The 22,225-nt window shown below is 38.8% G+C and overlaps 1 protein-coding gene across 1 annotated transcript; it reads left to right on the top strand.

The window, feature by feature from the left end:
• Positions 1 to 18,224: 18,224 nt before the first annotated feature.
• LOC145099141 (uncharacterized) lies at positions 18,225 to 18,920 on the top strand. Its single transcript, XM_079036728.1, has one exon. The coding sequence runs from the start codon at positions 18,225 to 18,227 to the stop codon at positions 18,918 to 18,920; it is 696 nt and encodes a 231-aa protein (XP_078892854.1).
• The last annotated feature ends 3,305 nt before the right edge of the window (positions 18,921 to 22,225 follow it).

The raw sequence follows: 22,225 nt of genomic DNA, 5'->3' as shown, positions 1-22,225 counted from the left end.
GATGGTAACCAGGAACGCCGTAAGGAGGGTTCCTACAAGGACTTCATGAATGCGAAGCCTTCTTTCTTCAATGGCACTTGTGGTGTCATTTCCTTCTCCCGATGGTTCGAGAAAATCGAATCCATTTTCGAAATCTGTGCATGTGCTGAGTCCGACAAGGTTAAGTTTGCAGCCTGTACCTTCCTCGATAAAGCCTTGACTTGGTGGAACAGCCGAGTCAAATCCTTGACCTTACCCGTAGCCAATGCCATGGGCTGGGACGCCATGAAAGAACTCCTCCTTGCCGAATACTGTCCCCGTGGTGAAATGCAGAAGCTAGAGCACGAGCTCTGGAACCTGAAGATGAAAGGTTCCGACATTATTGCATACACTTCCCGATTCGATGATCTTGCCCTTCTCTGTCCTGGTCTGGTCACTCCTGAAAGCAAAAAGATCGAGAGGTTTATTTGGGGGTTAACCAATCCAACAAAGGGTCATGTCGTAGCTGCTCGTCCGGATACATATGATAGTGCTAAGACTTTAGCCAAAGCCATAATTGATCACAGTGATGATGTTGAGGAAACCACCATCGCCCCTGAGTCGACTAAAAGCAGTGGTGAGAAAAGAAAATTCTGGAAGAAGAAGAAGGGTCAATCTTCCCAAGGATCCTCTAAAAGACAGCAAAACAGTAGCAGTCCATGCTGCTACTACCCCCGTTGCTGCTGCTTCTGTTGTGGGATCCACAGCTCCAACTCCTACCAGCCGATATGTTGGTAATCTCCCTCTCTGTGATAAGTGCAAGTATCACCACAACCCCGGCCCCTGTCGAGAACTTTCCTGTACTAATTGTGGTAAAAAGGGGCACACAGTTCGATTCTGCAAGGCTCCAGCTCAATCGGCCAATCAATCTTCTGGAACATGCATCGGTCAAGCCTGTTACAACTGTCGTGAAGCTGGGCACTTTAAAAGAAACTGCCCCAAAAAGTCTACAGTTGATAACACTGGAAGGGTCCTCGCTATGGGACGGGAGGAAGCGGTTGCCGATCCCACTGTTGTCTCAGGTACGTTCCTTCTCGACAACTCATATGTTAATATTCTTTTCGATTCGGGTGCTGAGAGGAGCTTTATTAGTCATGCATTCAAACATAACCTAAAACAAAATTCCCAACCTTTAACCGAAATATTTACCGTCGAGATGGCTAACGGAGAGAAGGAAAGCGCTAGCGAGGTGTTCGTAGGTAGTACCCTTACCCTGAACGACCATTCGTTTCCTATTGATCTTATGCCGGTATCCATAAAAAGCTTTAATGTCATCATTGGCATGGATTGGTTGAGTCCCAATCATGCGGATATCCTTTGTTTCGAAAAAGCCATCCGTCTCAACCTTCCTTCGGGTCAAACTCTTGTAATCTATGGCGACAAACTTAGTTCCAACCTTCGTATCATTTCCTACATCAAAGCTTAAAAAATCCTGCAAAAGGAGTGTATTGCATTCTTGGCCCATGTAATCAATGAGAAGCAGGAAGTTAAAGACCTCGCGAGCATCCCCGAAGTCTGTAACTTTCCTGATGTGTTTCCCGAAGAGCTTCCAGGAATCCCTCCCGAACGTCAGGTCGAGTTCCGTATTAACCTAATTCCTGGAGCTACTCCCGTAGCGAAGTCTCCGTATCGCTTAGCTCCAGCAGAGATGCAGGAGTTATCTAGTCAACTCAATGAGTTGCTCAATAAAGGATTCATTAGACCGAGTTCCTCACCCTGGGGAGCTCCGGTTTTGTTTGTCAAGAAGAAAGATGGATCCTTTCGTATGTGTATTGATTATCGCGAGCTGAACAAGTTGACTGTCAAAAACCGATATCCTCTTCCACGAATAGATGACCGCTTCGATCAACTCCAAGGAGCCAGTTACTTCTCCAAGATAGATCTTCGATCAGGGTACCATCAGCTACGAGTTCATGAAAGTGATGTGTCCAAAACAGCTTTCAGGACTCGATATGGACACTACGAATTCGTAGTGATGCCCTTTGGTTTAACCAACGCACCGACAGTGTTCATGGACCTGATGAACCGGGTGTGTCGTCCTTATCTGGATAAGTTCGTCATCGTGTTCATTGATGACATACTCGTCTACTCCAGAAGTGAAGAAGACCACAAACAACACTTGAGGCTAGTGTTGGAGACCCTGCGATCCGAAAAGTTGTATGCGAAATTTACCAAATTCGAGTTCTGGATTCGGAAAGTAACTTTCCTCGGTCATGTGGTAAGTGAGGAGGGTATTCATGTAGATCCTTCCGAGATAAAGGCGATAGAGAATTGGTCAGCACCGAAGATGTCACAACTAGAAATTTTGTGTCATGTAATCTATACATTCAAGTTAATGTGAATCAAAAACTTCAATCAAATACATCATACAAGTACTACAAATAGTCATCAAACAATTGGAAACTTTAGAAGTTCTTGTTTAAGTCCATTTTGGGCTAGAACTCTCTTATTGGATCCAAATGGACCAATAAGCTTCCAATTAGACTATCATGGGCTTACAACCCTAATTGGGCTCTAATTGGACCCACACTTATTTATTTCAACATTTTGGGCCATGTTGGACCTAGAATGAAATAAGTCACAAGCTTTGATCCATGAAATACCCTAAACTAGTTCAACAAAAATGGAAAAATCATACTACATTCTTTTAGGCATAAAACACACTCTAACTAACTCTAATTTTGGGCTTAAGGGAAAAAGCCCAAAATTTTCTTTTCCCTCTCTAAAATCTCGGCCCAAGGCCCAAATCCAAGGAGATAAGGAAGAGTTGACTATTTGCTTGCCACCTCATTATTACCCAACATGTTTCCATGCACCTTAGTCCATATCTCCATGCATATCACTTCAAAAGTCATTTCTTCTTCTCTCCTCTCTCACTCTCGGCCACAAGCACACACACACACCACAAATCTCTCACAAATTCTCTCTAGATCACTCAAGAACATCTCTCCCTCTCCACTCAAAAATCTCGAGTTCTAGGAAGCATTCAAGAGGAAATCTCCACAAAATTCTTCATTTAAGGTAAGATTATGCATAGATCTATGATTTAAATTCTTTTTGTTATCAAAATCCTTTCCTAAACTATGCAAAAATCGTGATCTTGCACCCTAGAACCATCTCAAACTCGAGATCTACCAAGGAAAGGTGCTAAGGCCAAAAATCATCAAGTTTTCTTCCATCTTTTCTTCCAAAAACCGAAACCACACCCAAGGTGAGCTTCATACCCCCTATTTTCTGTTTTTATGAGTTTTGTGGGGGGGGGGGGATACAAGTGAAAGTGTAGATCTATATGTGTTTGTATGCCTTGTATGATTTCCATGCTTATATGTATGCTTTTATGTGTTTTAATGTTGGATCTAGCCATAAAACCCCTCAAAACCGAGATATAACTTATGTTTTATGATCCTAGCTTCAAATATATTTCTACATACAAAGTGTTTCAAGAAAAATGGCTAAGTAGTTTAGTAATAATTTTCTTTGGGTTAAAACACAAATTTTGGGCCTAAAATGTGAAAAATACAAAATTAAGGGCCCAAATTGACATTTCACAGATTCTGATGGATGAAGTGTGCCAAAACAGTTTCCATAAAACTATTTCTGGAATTATACTCAATTAGAGGATTAAAAACATAAATTTCAAGCTTATTGGGCTAAAAATGAAAATTTCGGCCCAATGAGGCCCATTATGCGAATTTTTCTGTTTTGGAGGGCCAAAACTGTGATTTTCTGTAAAACAGTGGACTATAAGTGTTCCAAACCCTTTTCAAAGGTTTAAAATGCTTTTTACATTAAAAAGGACCAAAGTTGCAAAAATTTTCCAATTTGGGCCAAAATTGTCAAAGTTGCGAAAAGAAGGGATTAAAACTGAGAAAACTGCATTTTCAGGGACTTAAACTGTTTTCTATGAAAAATATGCTGAAAAATATTAATTTCAATAATTTTTGGTGTTAAAATGTCAAGAAAATTAGTTCAAGGATCAAACCGGGAAGTATTTAATAAAAGGGTTGAAAATGTAAATTTTACAAACAATGAGGGCTGAAAAACAGAAATATTTCAAGGCTAATTCAATATGTACAATTTGATCAAATAATGGCACCGCGGCTATCGACGAAATACAATACATTAGAATACCAAAAGTCGTTGTTAAACGAATTGGCTCGGTCTCGAGCCAATACAAATCTACAACTACTAACACTACGACATTGCGATTCATACAAGTAACGTTTGGTAATACATATACATACGAGTGTGCACAGACGTCTACGCACCATCTTTGGGCCCCACAAGTGTAAAATCTTGTTCGTTGAGCCTAGCTAGCCCAATGACCTGATCTTAAGGCCCGAAGACGCATATTTTCTACGAAGTGTTGAGTTTCACCGACTCGGCACAACGTAGAGGGACTTTCAATGGCTTGTATACCACTGGTCCCCAAGGGTCCTTGGTATTGCTAGAAAAGTCTGCATATTTTACGAGGCGGGTCGGGGACCCCTCGCACGCATACTATCCCCAACCGATTAATAGAGTTATCGAGGCCTTCGTGTCCTCTTTCTCTTCGGATGTGGGACTACACCTAGTCAGGGCAATTGGATAACGCGATTAGTACTGACGACGCCATCGGGGTCGTTAGTATAACTATAAACTGGGCGTTTGTGTAACGCGGGTTTGTAGTAAATAATCCTGCTCTAGAACCTTCCAACGTCGCCTGGGACTGACACTATACGCTATGCAATGGTTTCAATGTAACTTCATGTAATTCAAGGAACTAGGAGAACATCGGGTTTTCCTAGGGTTTTCAATACATACAGATTTGAAATGCATACATCTTCGATGAACAATTTTTTTTTTACAAGTATAAAAACAAACAAGCATACCTATGGATCTTCACAAACGTTTTCAAAAGCTTTTCTTTTCAGAAAATATCGGATTTTCTGGTGGTTTTTCAAACAATACAAACATTCGATTTCAAACACTACTTATGAACTCACCAACATTTCATATGTTGACGTTTTTCAAAATACTTGTATTCTTAGGGAACCAGTGAATCAAGGGAAATCATATTCAGTGACGGTTGCAGTTTATTTATGTATGAATCAAACAATTTAATTTTTGGGAATGTAATGTTTAAACAATGTATGACATGTAAACACTGCTGGTTGTAATATATTAATGCACGGTGACGAATGTTGTTATGTTTCATATATATTCAATGTTATGGTATTCAATTGAGTCACGACAGCCCCCGGACGTTTCCGTTGTCTGGTTCGGGGGTGTGACAGAAGACACCCACAGAAATCCGGCAATTTTTGGGTCTCGCTGGCTATTATCGAAGATTTATCAAAAACTTTTCCAGAATCGCCAAACCTCTAACCACTCTAACACAGAAAGGTGTACCCTTTTGTTGGAGTGATAAACAAAAAACCGCATTCCAAACACTGAAGAGAGCTTTGTGCAGCGCGCCTGTTCTGTCCCTACCCGAGGGGACAGAGGACTTCGTTGTCTACTGTGATGCGTCTAATCAAGGTTTAGGCTGTGTGCTTATGCAAAGAGGAAAAGTAATTGCCTATGCTTCTAGACAGTTGAAAACACACGAGGTCAACTATACCACACATGACTTGGAGCTAGGAGCTGTAGTCTTTGCATTGAAAATTTGGGGACATTATCTCTACGGAACCAAGTGCACGATCTTCACCGATCACAAGAGCCTACAACACATCTTTGATCAGAAAGACTTGAACATGAGACAAAGACGATGGGTAGAACTACTCAGTGATTATGAGTGTGAAATCCGTTACCATCCCGGCAAGGCCAATGTGGTAGCAGATGCCCATAGCCGAAAGGAGAGTACAGGCCGTAAAGTGAAGAACCAGACGATGACCATCCATTCTAACCTACCTATACAAATCCGAGAAGCTCAATTAGAAGCCCTCAAACCCGAGAATGTGTCGAATGAAGCTTTGAGAGGAATGGAAAAGAAACTTGAGATTAGAGGTGACGGAGTCCATTGTTTCATGGATCGGATCTGGATTCCCAAGTTCGGAGGATTCAGAGAGATACTTATGGAGGAAGCACACATAACCAAATACTCTGTTCACCCGGGCTCTGACAAGATGTACTTAGATCTCAAGAAACAATACTTGTGGCCAAACATGAAGGCTGAGATAGCTACGTTCGTGGGCAAGTGTCTGACTTGCGCCAAAGTAAATGTTGAGCACCAGAAACCCTCAGGTCTGCTCTAGCAACCTGCAATACCCGAATGGAAATGGGAGATGATCACCATGGATTTCATCACCAAACTACCCAAGTGCTCAAGTGGGTATGATACCATTTGGGTGATTGTCGATCGTTTGACAAAGTCACCCCACTTCGTTCCGATCAAAGAATCATACAAAATGGAAAGACTCGCTCAGATTTATATCCAGGAGGTAGTCCGACTGCACGGTGAACCTGCGTCCATTATCTCTGATCGAGATAGCAGGTTTACCTCCCGATTTTGGCTCTCTCTTCAGAAAGCTCTTGGAACCAAATTAGATATGAGCATGGCGTATCATCCTCAAACAGATGGACAGAGTGAGAGAACAATTCAAACTCTGGAAGACATGCTTAGGGCATGTGTCCTTGACTTAGGAAAGTCGTGGGATGCACATCTACCTTTGATCAGATTTTCATACAACAACAGTTATCACACCAGCATTAGGGCTGCCCCGTTCGAAGCCCTATACGGTCGTAAGTGCAGATCCCCTCTGTGCTGGGCCGAGGTGGGAGATACACAGCTAGCCAAGATTCGAGTCCCCGATAGTGCTCTCACTGGTCCTGAGATCATCCGTGAAACCACCGAGAAGATCATCCAAACTCAAGAATGACTGAAAGCTTCACGTGATCGTCAGAAGAGTTACGCTGATAACCGTCGGAAACCACTAGAATTCCAGGTTGGAGACCGTGTCCTGTTGAAAGTCTCGCCCTGGAAAGGCACTGTACACTTTGGTAAGCGTGGGAAACTTAATCCGAGGTACATTGGACCTTTTGAGATCCTCGCCAGGATCGGTCCGGTAGCCTATAAACTTCGTTTACCTCACGAGCTCAGTAACATCCATCCCGTCTTCCATGTTTCAAATCTCAAGAAGTGCCTATCTGATGAAACCTTAGTGATTCCTTTAGACAAGATCGAGATCGATGAAAACCTCAACTTCGTGGAAGAACCAATCGAAATCATGGATCGAGAAGTCAAACGTACGAAACAAAGTCGCATCCCATTAGTGAAGGTTCGCTGGAATGCCAAGCGGGGACCGGAGTTCACTTGGGAGCGGGAAGACTCAATGAAACAGAAGCATCCACAACTCTTTCTAGATCCATGATTTGTATTTTTATCTTATATCTTGTCTTGAATTTCGGGACGAAATTCCCTCTAACGGGGGATAATGTAACAACCCGAAATTTCATATCACTTCCTGTAACTCAAATTGTAATCCAATTTGATCAACCAAACGTCGTTTCCAAATTCGTTTCCAATTTCGCCATTTAATTAAGTCATTAACTTATATCGATCTAAAATGACTTAATGGGTGTGTTAAGGCCATTAGGAATCATTCTAACACCCCATAGTAGTTATCGGAATAATTCTAGAATCGACCATACCGGGTTACGACAAATTGGTCGGGTATGACGAAAAGCCCCACTTAACGCCGGTATCGGGTAGAATTCCGTCGTGTCCAACTCCCTTGCACTATATAAATGATTCAAAGCTTTCATTTGAAGCTTTTGGCCATTTCTTCCATAAACACTTCCAACCTCTCTCCTCATCCATAATCAAAGGTCCAAAACAAAGAATTAAGGCTCCAAATCGAAGAGGTAACATCCTGAACTTGTTATCTAACCTCTTTAGCCTTCAATTTGATGTTTAAATTGTGTTTTGGACCTAGAACATGTGTTTACGGCCAAGGATCAAGCTTGGGCCGCAAACACCTAGAAATGGGGTTTTTGAGCCATTTAACCCTTCCGAATCATTGTTGGGACTTAGATACAACCTTAAGGCTTGCAATTTAGGACTTAAAACATTTAAAACATGAATTTTGAAGGAAAAAAGATAGTTTACAGCCAAGGCTTGTTCTTGGGCCGTAAACTCCTCAAAAATGGGGATTTAACACCTTTAAACATGTCAAAATGCCTTGTAACTCAACCAATAGCTTTGTAATAAATCCTAGATCCATCTAAAAATAGTTTAGGGGTTTGTAACATCTCAAAATGCCACATATAGGAGTTTACGGCCTAGGAACATATCCCTTTGGCCGTAAACTCATGAAACTATGTCAAAAGATGCCCCTAATTCACTCCAAAGACTTGCAAAAATTTCTAGAATTACATGTGATTGTTTGAAGTGTCAAAAACTAATTTTTCATGAGCATAGAAGAGTTTACGGCCATAGAACATGCCTCTAGGCCGTAAACTCCTAAAAATGTGTTAAATGGTGCTCTTAATTCATAACAAGGCTTGGAAAATTTATTTGAATCACATGTGATTGCTTCTTATGCCTCAAATCAATTTTTCTTCACCATAGTAGAGTTTACGGCTGTAAACTCCAAGTTTAAGGCCGTAAACTCCCTTTTAAATGATATAAATCCAAACAATTTAATCTAAGGCATTTTAGAAGTCCATTCCAACAATCCCCATGTCCATTCAAGCCATTAAACCCTCAAAATCACACCAACATGAGTTTACGGTCGTAAAATCATGTGTGTGTGTGTTTTGTGGCTGTAAACTCCCTAATATGTTTACTCTTGGGGAGTAAACTCAAGTCCCAAGTCCCTAGTGCCAATACATGTCCGTAGATGTCACCCGGGTCACTCCAAACGCTCGTTTTGAGGTGTTTAATCTCGTCAGAGTGTAATGTTCTATTTAATTAGTGAATGTATCCCTAATTAAATATATATGGACATTATTTCATTTTACATAGGGACATCGCGAGTAATCAAGCCCCGAACCCACGCTTAGTATCCGAAACAGTTGCGATTCCGAGTCTGGTGAGTTCATACCCCTACCATTTTTCACTGTTTTCACTGTTTTCAGGGGGGAACACAAGCAAAGTACAAGGGCTCTTGTACTCAAAACTTATTTTGTGTGTGTGTGTGTTTCACAATTCATATGCTTTCAATATTGATATACACAACTGATAACCAGTAGAACATGCAGATCACGTAAACATTTATTTGTGAAATGGGTTTTATAAACTGTTATGTTTTATATATTTCACAAATGGTTTTCCACATTTTATCAGTTAAAAGCATGACATTAGAACACATGAACAATATAATTTGTACACTATCTTGTCCTCGGTAACATTCCACAGAGATACGCGAATGGAGGATTATCATATTATTACTAGTAAATTTGTTATTCCTGTATGATTGGAGACACGTCCTCGGCGAACACTCCACAGAGATACGCGAGTGGAGGACTACACCCGTAACCAGAATCTCTAGGATTTAGAGAGCGTGACTTGAGTGTATAGATCTATACAGGGATGACTACCCCACACCTGGCTGCTAGCTACAGCCGAACCGAAATGGTTCAAGGGTGACGAAAGTCATAAGTTTGTGGACTACTTATTGCCACAGGTTCAGTCTTTAGTATGGTTATGGAACTCGCAATTAGGATAACAGAGATTTACTATGGTAATAATGAATAACTTTATACATCTTTTACATTGAAAACCAACATTCAGGAAAGCATGGGGCCTTCCTGGGGAATTCATACTTAACTAGAAAAGTGTAACAAAATAGATAACATTACATCTTTTACAAATGATAACTCACAATCAGGAAAGTATGGGACTTTCCTAGAGATACATTGGAACTAAAGTTGAACAATTTAACAAACCGGATAATGAAACTACATATTTTTCACATGAGTAACATGTTTTCAGTGTACAAACCTACTATACTTTGTAATTATGAAACAACAAACAACTTTTAAGAAAATGTGGGATTTTCTTGGTGTGTGTTATGTTTTCAGAAACAGAAAGGAAACACGAACATTTTCACAAAACAAAACTACTTATGAACTCACCAGCGTTATGCTGATTTTCAAACCGCTTGTGTTCTCAGGTCAACGATAGTACAGGTACCCGAAGACTTTCTTGATACAGGACGGTGTGCATGCAAGGCTCGTTCGTTTTGTTCATATCTATAATATGTATCACAACTATATAAACTATGTCTTTTGAAACAAATTATAAAACTTTTAATATGTAATGTAATGTTTGTATCACTTTACTTACTATGTACATTGGATTTGATACTCAACGTGGAGTCAACCACGGAAATGTTTCCGCCTTCGGTTTTTGGGGTGTGACAGATTTTGTCCGAAAACACTCCACTTTCGTTTTTGCTTACCTAATACTTCAATCTAAGGTAATGATTCTTAATTATTAAGTTTAATTTTTCTCTTATAGTTGAACTTAGGGTTAGGGCTTGTTAGTTAGATGAAATGTCAAATTTATTTCTTAAAATTCCTGTAATAGCCTTGGAATGTTGATGCTTTGTGCTTGGGATTAGTATAGGAGTAAACCCCACTAATATTGTGACCTGATTTGCCTCCTGATTTTAGTGATTCTAGTTGCTGAGTTACGAACTCACGACGTGAATCCTAAAGGATTCACGATGTGAATACTAAAGGATTCACGATGTGAATACTAAAGGATTCACGATGTGAATACTAGGACTGGACAACTTTAGTTTTTTTTTTTTTTTTTTTTTTTTTTTTTTTTTTTTAATTTCTAATCTGTTGGGTTGTTTCTTTTGGATATGTTTGTTGTTGTTTTTGCTGAAATGGCTCCCAGAAGAGAGATTCCAACTGGAGTAGCGGGTTTACATCCATTTTACAACTTTCCAACAACTACACCCTGGGATATCTATACGCGATGGAACAATCGGTTGGGATGACTTTACAACCGGGAGTTTGCTATTGCCCCCACTATTCAGTGGGCACGGTTGAGGAAGGTTGGGATGGTGGATCGAATGTCCCAATATCTTACTAAGATATTTTTGGGGGAAGGATTTTCATTCACGTGCAAGGGGTGGTACCATTTGTTTGCCATCCAAGAGCAGGTCTATAAAGAGCTATGTGGGCTATTTAGAGACAATAAAGGTGGTAAAGAATTATGGGACACGTTGGGGGATTCTTGAAGATAATGATGATGGTGATGAGCAGCCGGCCGACCAACCTAAACCATAACCGAGGCCGAGGCGCAAAAACATGAAAGGAAGAGGAGAAAGAGGGCAACCAATGCATCCACCCGCATCCATGGTAAGAGAACCTTTTGGGGTGATATGGTTGGTTATTTGGACCAGTTATCTTTCAGTGTCAACTGGATTAGGGGTACCATGGAGAACGTGGTTCGACACCTTGGGATAGAGCAATCGCCTCATTTGGAGTATCATTACCAAATTTTCCCGAGGTGGACGGAGTATCGAGGACATGGAGGCGATGGAGCAGGCACTAGGGGGGTGAATGAGGATGATGAGGATGATTGATCGTTTATTTTAATTTTTGTTTGGTTTGGTTTTATTTTGTTTTTATTTTATTTGGGATTGTAAAAATATTAAGATATTATGTTACTTTTCTCTTCTTGGTAGTTATTTTTCAGAATTGCTAGGAGCGCATACAAAGGATGTCGAGATATGAGTGCATATGTGTTCAGCCGGGAGTGTTTAAGGTCAACAGTCGAGACCCATAATTTAAATTAAGTGTGGGGTGGGAAAAAAAGTTAGAGAGAAGAGTTGAAATTAATAGGGTTAGAAGAGTCTTAATCCATTAAGATATGGGGTTGAATATAAGAATTGAAATAGAGGCTGGAAGAAATATATTTCTGAGATTCCAGTTTTCACGTCGTGACCACTTTGTTATTCACCTCGTTAGTTGGTATATGGTGACTTTCCAGAACCCGCTTCACATCGAATTCACGTCGTGACTTTGTAATTTTCACAAAAGGAGTCTTATTTTTCCATGTTCATTATGTGGTTCACCACCATTCTTTTTGGGACTATTATGAAGATTATTATTGCTCATTTTCTCTAGCATGCAATGTGGCATATGCTTTCCCACATTGTTCTGTTCATTTTACACATTTTTCTGCACCACATTTTTTGAATATCGAAGACTCGATTCCATATTTTGCCGGTACATTACTTATCTCGTGTATTCAAGATCCAAGTTTCTATTTCTCAAAGTCTGTATTCAAGATGCACATTCTATCCGCACTTTTGGAGATGATCACGCCACTATCCTAGGGGAGTCTGTTCCTTTTTCTCCCTTCTCTTAATGTCTATATTAATTTAAGCACACAATGAGGGCATTGTATGAAATAAGTGTGGGGTAGGGGGTAGAAAAAGTAAATTGCTAGATAATTTAGTAAATTCTATAATTTTTAATAATTAAATCTAGTAATAATAATTTGAACTGTAGTTGTTAGTGTTATATGGGATGATCTGATAAGAGCACAAATGTTTAGTTGAGCCAATACACGTTATAGTGCATTTGTGGCCACCCTTATTTTAGTGAAATCACGGAACAAAAACATGACCCTGCTTAATTTGAGGAATGCAAAATGTTTAGCAGCCTGAACCTGAAATGTATCCAGGAAAGATATGTCTTAACCAATAAAGGTTGAAGTTAAGCGCCCCTGCTTAAGCATGTAGGTTTTTGAGTGATATTTATATAAAAAAAAAGGTGAGTTATACATGTAAAAAAAAGAGAGAAATTACCGAAAAATATTCATGAAGAATTTTGGAGCTATCAAAGTATGAAGATCAAAGATCAAAATTCCAAAGAATCAAAGGTTGAAGACACCAAAAATCATAAATGTGGTGAATTCAAAGCAATCAAAGATCAAATATCAAAGAAGTGAAGAATTCCAAGAGCACCATTGTGGTATCTAAAGTTGTAATTTCTAGATTATGTACGTTTGGGCAGCTTAACCAAAAATATCTTGAGGTTAAAAAGCTTTCTGAGGATGGATTCGGAGGGTTGCACAAAATGAGCATTGTTCGGAAGAAGTGGGTAGTTTTTTATGAAGACTATGAGTATTTAAAGTATTGGGGGGGAGGGGGTCATTTAGGAAAAATTTTAGACACAAATGCATGCGTTGAGGTCTTGGCATAATGGCTGATCTAGAATTGGATTGTTCTATGAAATGCTAGTGATGAAGGTTTAAGTTTAAATAAATAGATTTGCTTGAGGGCAAGCAAAGCCTAAGTGTGGGGTATTTTGATATTGCCTTATTTATACATATTTTTAGGCAATATTTAAGTACATTTTTATATATTTTTTGGTCATTTGCATAGAATAATGGTACTTATAAGGTTAAATTATATTTTGCAGCAAAAAAGAAGACATTTTGAAGAAAAAGGGACTAAAAGCGTTAAAGAATGAAACTTTGGAGGTTGAAGGCTTGAAAGACAAGAAAAAACACCCAAAAAAGACGTACTCACAACTTGAATAGATGATGATTCACGACGTGAGTAGAGAGAGATAGAAGATATGCATCCGGGTGAAGGAATCCTTGCTGATCACGATTACGTCGAGTTCACGATGTGAGTTTTAAATTCTCACGACGTGAACGGTGAATTTGAAGAGAATGTAAATATCTTTTCCCATTACGATTGGGGAGACTTTTGGCTGGCTTAGATGGATTCCGGGAGACAAAATTCAGAGGAAAAGAAGACTTGGAAGCTGGTTTTAACTCCAAAGAAGAAGAAGTTCATAATTTAGCTTTATAGATTGGTACACTTAAACATGTCTTTGATTATAGTTTTTTTTTTTATTTAGCTGTTAGTATGTCCAGCTAAATCTAGCTGCTTTTGTTAGCTAGATGAAGCTGGAACTCATGGTTTTAATGCATTAGACTTGACTTTACTTGTTCGTGATACGCTTGTGTTGATTGATTTTACCTAGCACGCTTCCCACATTACGGAGACTACTGGAAATACGAGAGCAGGTTCGGAAAACTGACTCAAAAAGCACCACGTCGTGGTGAATACAACCACGCCGTGGTAGACTAAATATAACACTTCTTGGTTTTGAAAATTGCGACACAACGTCGTGGTGGTGTTGAAAAGGGAAATTTGAAGGGCGAAAAGAGCTGCAACTTGAACTAAAATGAGACTATCTCTTCCATACAGCTGTAGGACACGACCCTTTCACTCTTTGACTCAATTAGACCTCGAAAAATGCTCTCAAATCACGCTTCTCTCGACGTTCTCTTATACCTCCACTCTAACGAAATTTCTTGTTCCAAATATACGCTTACTTGACTCTTACATATGACCTGAAACTAGGACAAAGGAAATGGTAATAAAAGTAGGAAAAATATCCAAACAACCAAACCATACAAAAAATTTGTAACAAGACTTAAAGCAAACAAAAGAAAACCATAATAAAAGGCTAGTCTAGAACAAGACAAAATTAAACCAAAGAAAAGGACAAGAACTCAATCTTCTGCCTCATCACCAACTCTACCACCACCACCACCACTTCTAACTCCACCCAACTACTCTCTCCAAATGTCGCCCCACGTTGGAACATGTGGGTACGCAGAAGGAAAATACTCCGGACGAGATACACACATAGAGCTCATTAAATGATCAACACAAGCATATCACCAACAAGTAAAGTCAAGTCTAATGCATTAAAACCATGAGTTCAAGCTTCATCTAGCTAACAAAAGCAGCTAGATTTAGCTGGACATACTAACAGCTAAATAAACAAAAACTATAATCAAAGACATGTTTAAGTGTACCAATCTATAAAGCCAAATTATGAACTTCTTCTTCTTTGGTGTTAAAACCAGCTTGCAAGTCTTCTTTTCCTCTGAATTTCATCTCTAGGAATCCTTCTAAGCCAGCCAAAAGTCTCCCCAATCGTAATGGGAAAAGATATTTACATTCTCTTCAAATTCACCGTTCACGTCGTGAGAATTTAAAACTCACGTCATGAACTCGAGGTAATCGTCATCGGCAAGGATTCCTTCACCTGGATGCTTATCTTCTATCTCTCTGTACTCACGTCGTGAACCATCATCTGTTCACGTCGTGAGTACGTCTTTTTTGGGTGTTTTTCTTGTCTTTCAAGCCTTCAACCTCCAAAGTTTCATTCTTTAACGCTTTTAGTCCCTTTTCTTCAAAATGTCTTCTTTTTGGCTGCAAAATATAATTTAACCTTATAAGTACCATTATTCTATGCAAATGACCAAAATATATATAAAAATGTACTTAAATATTGCTTAAAAATATGTATAAATAAGGCAATATCAGAAACCGAAATCAGTTAGTTAGGCTTCTACTCGAAAAACAGTCAGTGGCACAAGCAATAGGTGATGTAGTAGACATGTTCTATCTTAATGCCCAAATCGAGACCCTTCAACCTTTCGGTCTAGACAACCATACTCCAACTATGTTGACCATCAGTCACCAGCATCTATATCATCATCTACCTCATGGATTTTAGATACAAGATCCAACAGCCATGTGCCACCTAATCTTAATGGTTTTGAAACTTATGAGGCATACTATGGTGACGACCATCTCCAAGTTGGAAAAGGTAAGGGTCTACCTTTTCTCAACATTGGCTTAAAACAATTTTACTCTCCTCACAAAACCTTTTCCCTTAATAATATCCTTCATGCTCATGATATCAAAAAACATTGGCTCTTTGTTCAACTGTTTTGTTTTGATAATAATGTATTTTTTGAGTTTTATTCTACCTTTTTTGTTGTGAGGGACGAGTCAACACACCTTACCCTCCTCACGGGTCCAAGTGATGGTGTGATGGTGGACTTTACACATTTCATCTTCCAAATTTTTAGCTAGTATCTAGAGTTGTGTTCTCATCCACTAGATCTTGTTCCATAGTCTAGCACCAATGCTTAGGGCATCCTAATCCTCAAGATTTTAAGTTTATGTTATCTAAATTTCATTTACCTATCCTACATAATAGTACTATTTCTCATTGTAATTCATGTTCTATAGGTAAATCCATAAAACTTCATTTACTTCCTTCACATAATAAAAGCTCTAGTGTTTTGGATTTAGTTTTTTTGTGATGTGTGCGGACGTTCTCCTACCATTTCCTATGATAGTGCACCTTTAGAAGATATGGTACAATATCACAAACTGGTTGTTACCTTGTAGTATGTTACCTTTTCTAGGCCCAACATCACTTATGCGGTTAACAAGGTTTGTTAGCTTATGCACTTTCCCACTTAAAATCAATGGTCTTCAGTGAAATGCATCCTACGCTACCTACATGGCATTTCTGATCATGATTTACGAATCAATCATCAATCGAATTCTACCTTACATGCCTATGTTGATGCGGCATTTAATTCTCTCAGTGCCTTTTCTGATCCTGATTGGGCGGGTTGCCCTGATGACTGTCGATCCATGGGGGGATTTGCGATATACCTTCACTCTAATCTAGTTTCCTGGTTTGCACAAAAACAAAAGACTTTCTTGAGGTCCTCTACTGAATTTGAATACAAGGCCTTAGCTGATACAGTAGCTGAGCTTACGTGGATAGAGACTTTACTTGGAGAACTTCATGTTATCATGCCTATTGTTCCAAACCTCTGGGTGCCCCATACTTGTCTACTCATCTTGTGTTCCACGAGCGAAAAAAACATGTAGAAGTTGATTTTCATTTTGTTAGGGAGAAATTTGCTCAGGGGTGATTGTCAGTTCAGTTTATCTAAGCACAAGATAAGATAGTCGATGTGTTTACAAAGCCTCTAGCTGCTGAAAATTTTCTCTTCTTGATGTCCAAGATCAGAGTCGGAAATCGGCATTATCTTGAGGGGGAATATTAGACTAGTATTACGTTATTGTTAGAGGGTTAAATGTGTAACATTATATCTTATATATACATACTGTACATCTTCATTATTAACGCCTCGTTCCCAAGTTTAGCAAAACAAAAAAAAAGAGAAAAGAAAAGAAAGTCACAAGAGAAAATAAGAGAAAGGAAAGAAAAACAAAATTTTCTTTCGTGTTCCCAAGTTGGAGAGAAGTGGAAGGAAATTGAATTATTTTTTTCTTTCTTTCCAAATCCTCCCAAATCGGAAGGAAAGTTAGGAGGGAAAGTGATCCTCTCATTTTCCTCCACTTCCCTCCTTTAATGAAGCTCGGGAACACCAATCTCTTTTATTTTCTTCTCATTTCCACCCATTTCATTTCTTTTCTCTCGTTAAGTTGAACTCGGGAACGGGGTGTAAGTGTAATCACAATACAATCATCTTCATTATTAGACTAGTATTACGGGGTGTTTGTCTTCGTCTCTCTCTCTAATAAAACAAGTCTCCACCACCATCGCTGATGTCGACGCCTCCTTCGCTTTCCACCGTCTCTACATAAACATCGATGGCCTGTTGCTTCATATTTGTTTGTACATAAACATCGGCTTCCCATCACAACCACTGATACTTCCTTTTCTACCGCTCACAAGAAGGCGCCAGAATCGTCATATGAGGTCTATAAACCTCTTTAGTCTACATCTTTTGGTTTGTTCCTTGAAAAAGAATCATCAATCCTACTATGCTTTCTATGTCGTCTTCCTTAAAAGCTTACTCACCGTGTCTCTCTAACCCTAAATCGTCGTCATCAGATTAAAATCATCCCAAATTTATCAAAAAAAAGGTGCGTTCATCAAGTTTACGGGATTACTGAGATGTGGGTTTTATATAGATTTGATAATATTAGGAGTAATTAGGTATCAAATACCTCTTACACACAAATCGTTGTTGACTACTTATGTAAAGCAAAAGAAGAGAACGTACTATAAACCTCAGAAAAATTAGATTAGTTTACTTTTATTTACTTTTTACCTATTCGCATTGTTAGAATCAAGCTAGATACTTTGTAAATATTATCTAATTATAATTAATTAGTTGGTGTTTATGGTAAAAGTCGTTATCAGTTATGTAACCTTCCTAATGAATGGACGTGATGGTTAGGGATGTATAAATATGTAAACTCTGTGAATTAATAAAGTAGTTAATTTTCACGTGTGATAAATCATCTTCTTCTTCTTGTTTATCCATAATTTCTTCCAACAAATTGGTATCAGAGCCAATCTTCATGGCATCAACTTCTGGGAACGGGTTACAGTCTCAACCGCAGTTACCAAAACTAAATGGAAAGAATTAATTTCACTGGAATATCCAAATGAAAGTGTCGTTTGAATCCCAGGATCTTTGGGATGTTGTTGAACACGGAATCGATGAACCCACAGAACCCACCGTATTGACTGCTCTTGAGACATTAGAGTTGAAAGATTTGAGGAAGAAAGATAAAAGGGCCTTATTTCTAATATACCAAGTAGTCGATGAAAAAATATTTGAAAGAATTTCATCCTCTGACACTTCAAAGGAGGCCTGGGATATTTTGCACAAATCATACAGAGGAGAAGAGAAGTTTAAGATTGTTAGATTGCAGACGCTTCGTTGTGAGTTCGATGGATTAAGAATGAAAGAAACTGAATCCATAGAAGACTTTTACAATCGGGTAATAATCCTGATAAATCAAATGCGCTTAAATGGAGAAATCCTTGAAGATAGGAGGGTTGTTGAGAAAATCTTGCGAAGCCTCACAAAAAAATTTGAATACGTCGTTGTGGCTATAGAGGAGTCGAAAAACATGGAGGATTTTTCATTAGAAAATCTTTTGGGTACGCTTCAATCCCATGAACTTAGGATGAAGCAGTTTGAACCCCCTATACTGGAACACGCCTTTCAGGCCAAAGATAATCAACTCGAAAACACCAAAAAAGGCAAGAATCAAAGAAAAACACAAATACAGTGCCATTATTTCTATAAGTTCAGTCATGTCAAGAAAGCCTGTAGAAAAAGAATTGCAGATTAAGGAGCGGAGTCTAGTTTCATTCACAACGAAGAAAGCAATGATGATGACATGATGTTCATGATGCTTAGTGTTCAAGATTCAGTGCAAGATACCTTGTGGTGTCTAGATAGTGGTTGCAGTAACCATATGACAGGGAATAAAGACCTGTTTGTTAGTCTAGAAGACTCAAAGAAAAGGGAAGTCCGAACCGGGGACGATAACAAGCTTAGTGTGGCAGGGAATGGAGTGATATCCATTAAGATTAGAGATAATGAAAAGAAGATCTCTATTTGTTCTACGTACCAGGTTTGAGACATAACCTATTGAGTGTGCGCCAACTTATTATGAAAGGATATGATTTACGGTTTAAAAATGGATTCTGTGAGATAAAAGATAGGAATAATAATTTGATCGGGAGAGTAGAGATGACTGTGAACAAGATGTTTTCCTATCAAGTTTGATGGGGACAATCTTTTCTCTCTCTACACAAACACAAAAGATGTGTCACGTCTATGGCATCACAAGTTTGGCCATGCAAACTTTAGTGCTCTTACTTACATGCATAAACACCAACTGGTACATGGGCTACCCTCTTTCATTGTTACAAACGATGTATGTGAAGCATGTGCGTTGGGTAAACATTCAAAGAAGTCATTTCCTCAAGAAAAGGCATGGAGGGCATCAAAGCCTCTCGAATTGGTCCACTCGGACATTTGGGGTCCTATGAAAACACTGTCAATCGGAGGAAGTAGGTATGTATTAACCTTCATAGATGATTTTAGCAGAAAAATCTGGATTTACTTTCTTAAAGAAAAATCGGAGACCTACAATTACTTTCTGATCTTTAAAGCTTTGGTTGAAACTCAAAGTGAACGCAAAATCAAATGTTTAAGGTCCGATCGTGGTGGGGAATACACTGCTCTTTGTCTTCAATCTCTCTTGAAAGAGAATGGCATACATCATCAACTAACTGCAAGTTACACACCCCAGCAAAACGGGGTTGCTGAAAGAAAAAATAGGACTCTTGGAGAGATGGCAAGGTGCATGTTACAGGGAAAGAGATTACCAGAGGAATTTTGGGCTGAAGCAATAGCATGTGCAGCATACCTGATCAACAGAACATCAACAAAAAGTGTAAACAACATGACACCATAGGAAGCTTGGAGTGGTCTTAAACCGGGTGTGGGACATTTAAAGGTTTTTGGGTGCATTGCCTATGCACATGTTCCTGACCAAAGAAGGAGAAAACTTGATCAGAAATCCGAAAAAACAGTGCTTGTGGGTTACAGTGAAAACACAAAAGCATACAAGCTCTATAATCCTGTAACAAAAAAGGTAATCATAAGCAAAGATGTTATTTTTGATGAAGCAAAAGCTTGGAATGAATCTTTAAGAAGTGAAGAGAATAGTCCACACATCCCGGTGAGCATTTGTTCAGGAAAAGAAAGCAATGAGGAGGGAAATGAGATGAATACACACACACCTGTCAATGATAACTCAGAACAATCCATCGATGACTCTTCAAGTTCATATGAAGAACCACCTTGTGTTAGAAGGATCAAGAAAAAACGAAGCATGGCAGACCTATATGAAAACACTCAAAGATTGGACTTTGAAGACATGGCTGACTATGCTCTTTTTGCTGATGCTGATCTTGTTACTTAAGAAGATGTAATTCAAGATAAGAAATGGAGAGATGCAATGGATGCAGAAATAAGGTCAATTATGAAGAATGATACATGGGAACTAGTTGATCCACCCAAAGATCATAAATCTATTGGTGTCAAATGGGTATATAAAACTAAACTTAATGAAAGAGGAGAGGTTGAAAAATATAAGGCACGTTTAGTCGCCAAGGGATACAAACAAAAGTTGGGAATTGATTACCAGGAGGTATTTGCTCCGGTAATCAGACTAGAAACAATTCGTTTGGTTCTTTCTTTAGCAACACAAAATGAATGGGATGTGCATCAGATGGATGTGAAATCGGCCTTTCTAAATGGCACACTTGAAGAAAACATGTACATTGATCAACCAACTGGATATGTGAAGAAGGGGGAAGAGTACAAAGTTTGTCACTTGAAAAAGGCCTTGTATGGTTTAAGGCAGGCACCCCGTGCCTGGTACAGTAGAATTGAAAAATACTTCTTGAAAAATGGCTTCAAGAAATGCCCCTTCGAGCATACCCTCTTTGTCAAAGAGGCTAATAAAAAAATCTTAATTATTTGTTTGTATGTTGATGATTTGGTTTTTACAGGAAACTCAGAGGAAATGGTTTGTGAATTTAAGGAATCTATGAAAATAGAATTTGAAATGACTGACATGGGACTATTGCATTACTTCTTGGGAATAGAGGTAAAGCAAGAGCAAAAGAGGATCTCAATTTCCCAACACAGGTATGCTAAGGAACTTCTTAAACGCTTCAACATAGTGGGTTCTTCACTTGTCTCTACACCAACGGAGTTTGGATAAAAATTCTCAAAAAATACTTCCGAAGATGATGTGAATCCTAGTCTATATAGGAGTATGGTAGGCAGCCTTATGTATTTAACTGCAACAAAACCCGACATCATGTTTTCTGTAAGTGTTATTAGTCGCTTCATGGAGAATCCCAAGAAAAGTCATTGGGAAGCTGGTAAGCATATATTGCGTTACATATCATGGCAAACGAAAAAGAAAAATGTAGTCGCCCTATCTTCTGCTGAGGCGGAGTACATTTCACTTTCAATGGCTGGCTGTCAAGCTTTGTGGCTTAGGGGTATTTTGGTCACACTGGGAAAATACCAAATCAATGCAACAAAGCTTTTCTGTGATAACAAATCTGTCATAGATCTGTCAAAAAACCCCGTATTCCATGGTAAAAGTAAGCATATTTGAATTAAATATCACTTCATCCGTGAACTTGTTGCAAACAAAGATGTGGAAGTTTGTTTTTGTGGAACAAAGGATCAGTTGGCAGATGTATTTACCAAGGCTTTGCAAGTGGGTAACTTCAATCAGTTGAAGAAGAATCTTGGAGTATCTGAAATCTAGCTTAAGAGGGGAATGTTAGAATTAAGCTAGATACTTTGTAAATATTATCTAATTATAATTAATTAGTTGGTGTTTATGGTAAAAGTCGTTATCAGTTATGTAACCGTCCTAATGAATGGACGTGATGGTTAGGGATGTATAAATATGTAAACTCTGTGAATTAATAAAGTAGTTAATTTTCACGTGTGATAAATCATCTTCTTCTTCTTGTTTATCCATAATTTCTTCCAACACGCATCTGTTCTTCTGGTCTATATCCTAATCCATGAAATCGAACAAACTCAAGGATCGCT

This window comes from Lactuca serriola, chromosome 4 (genome assembly GCF_051521515.1).
Source record: "Lactuca serriola cultivar US96UC23 chromosome 4, Lser_US96UC23_V15, whole genome shotgun sequence".
Classification (NCBI taxonomy): domain Eukaryota; kingdom Viridiplantae; phylum Streptophyta; class Magnoliopsida; order Asterales; family Asteraceae; genus Lactuca; species Lactuca serriola.
The sequence above is the reverse complement of the archived record's forward strand: the minus strand, read 5'-3'. Positions and strand labels throughout refer to the sequence as shown.

Coding starts and splice junctions, on each gene's coding strand:
- LOC145099141 (XM_079036728.1), top strand. CDS start 18,225: ATGAAAGTGTCGTTTGAATCCCAGGATCTTTGGGATGTTGTTGAACAC.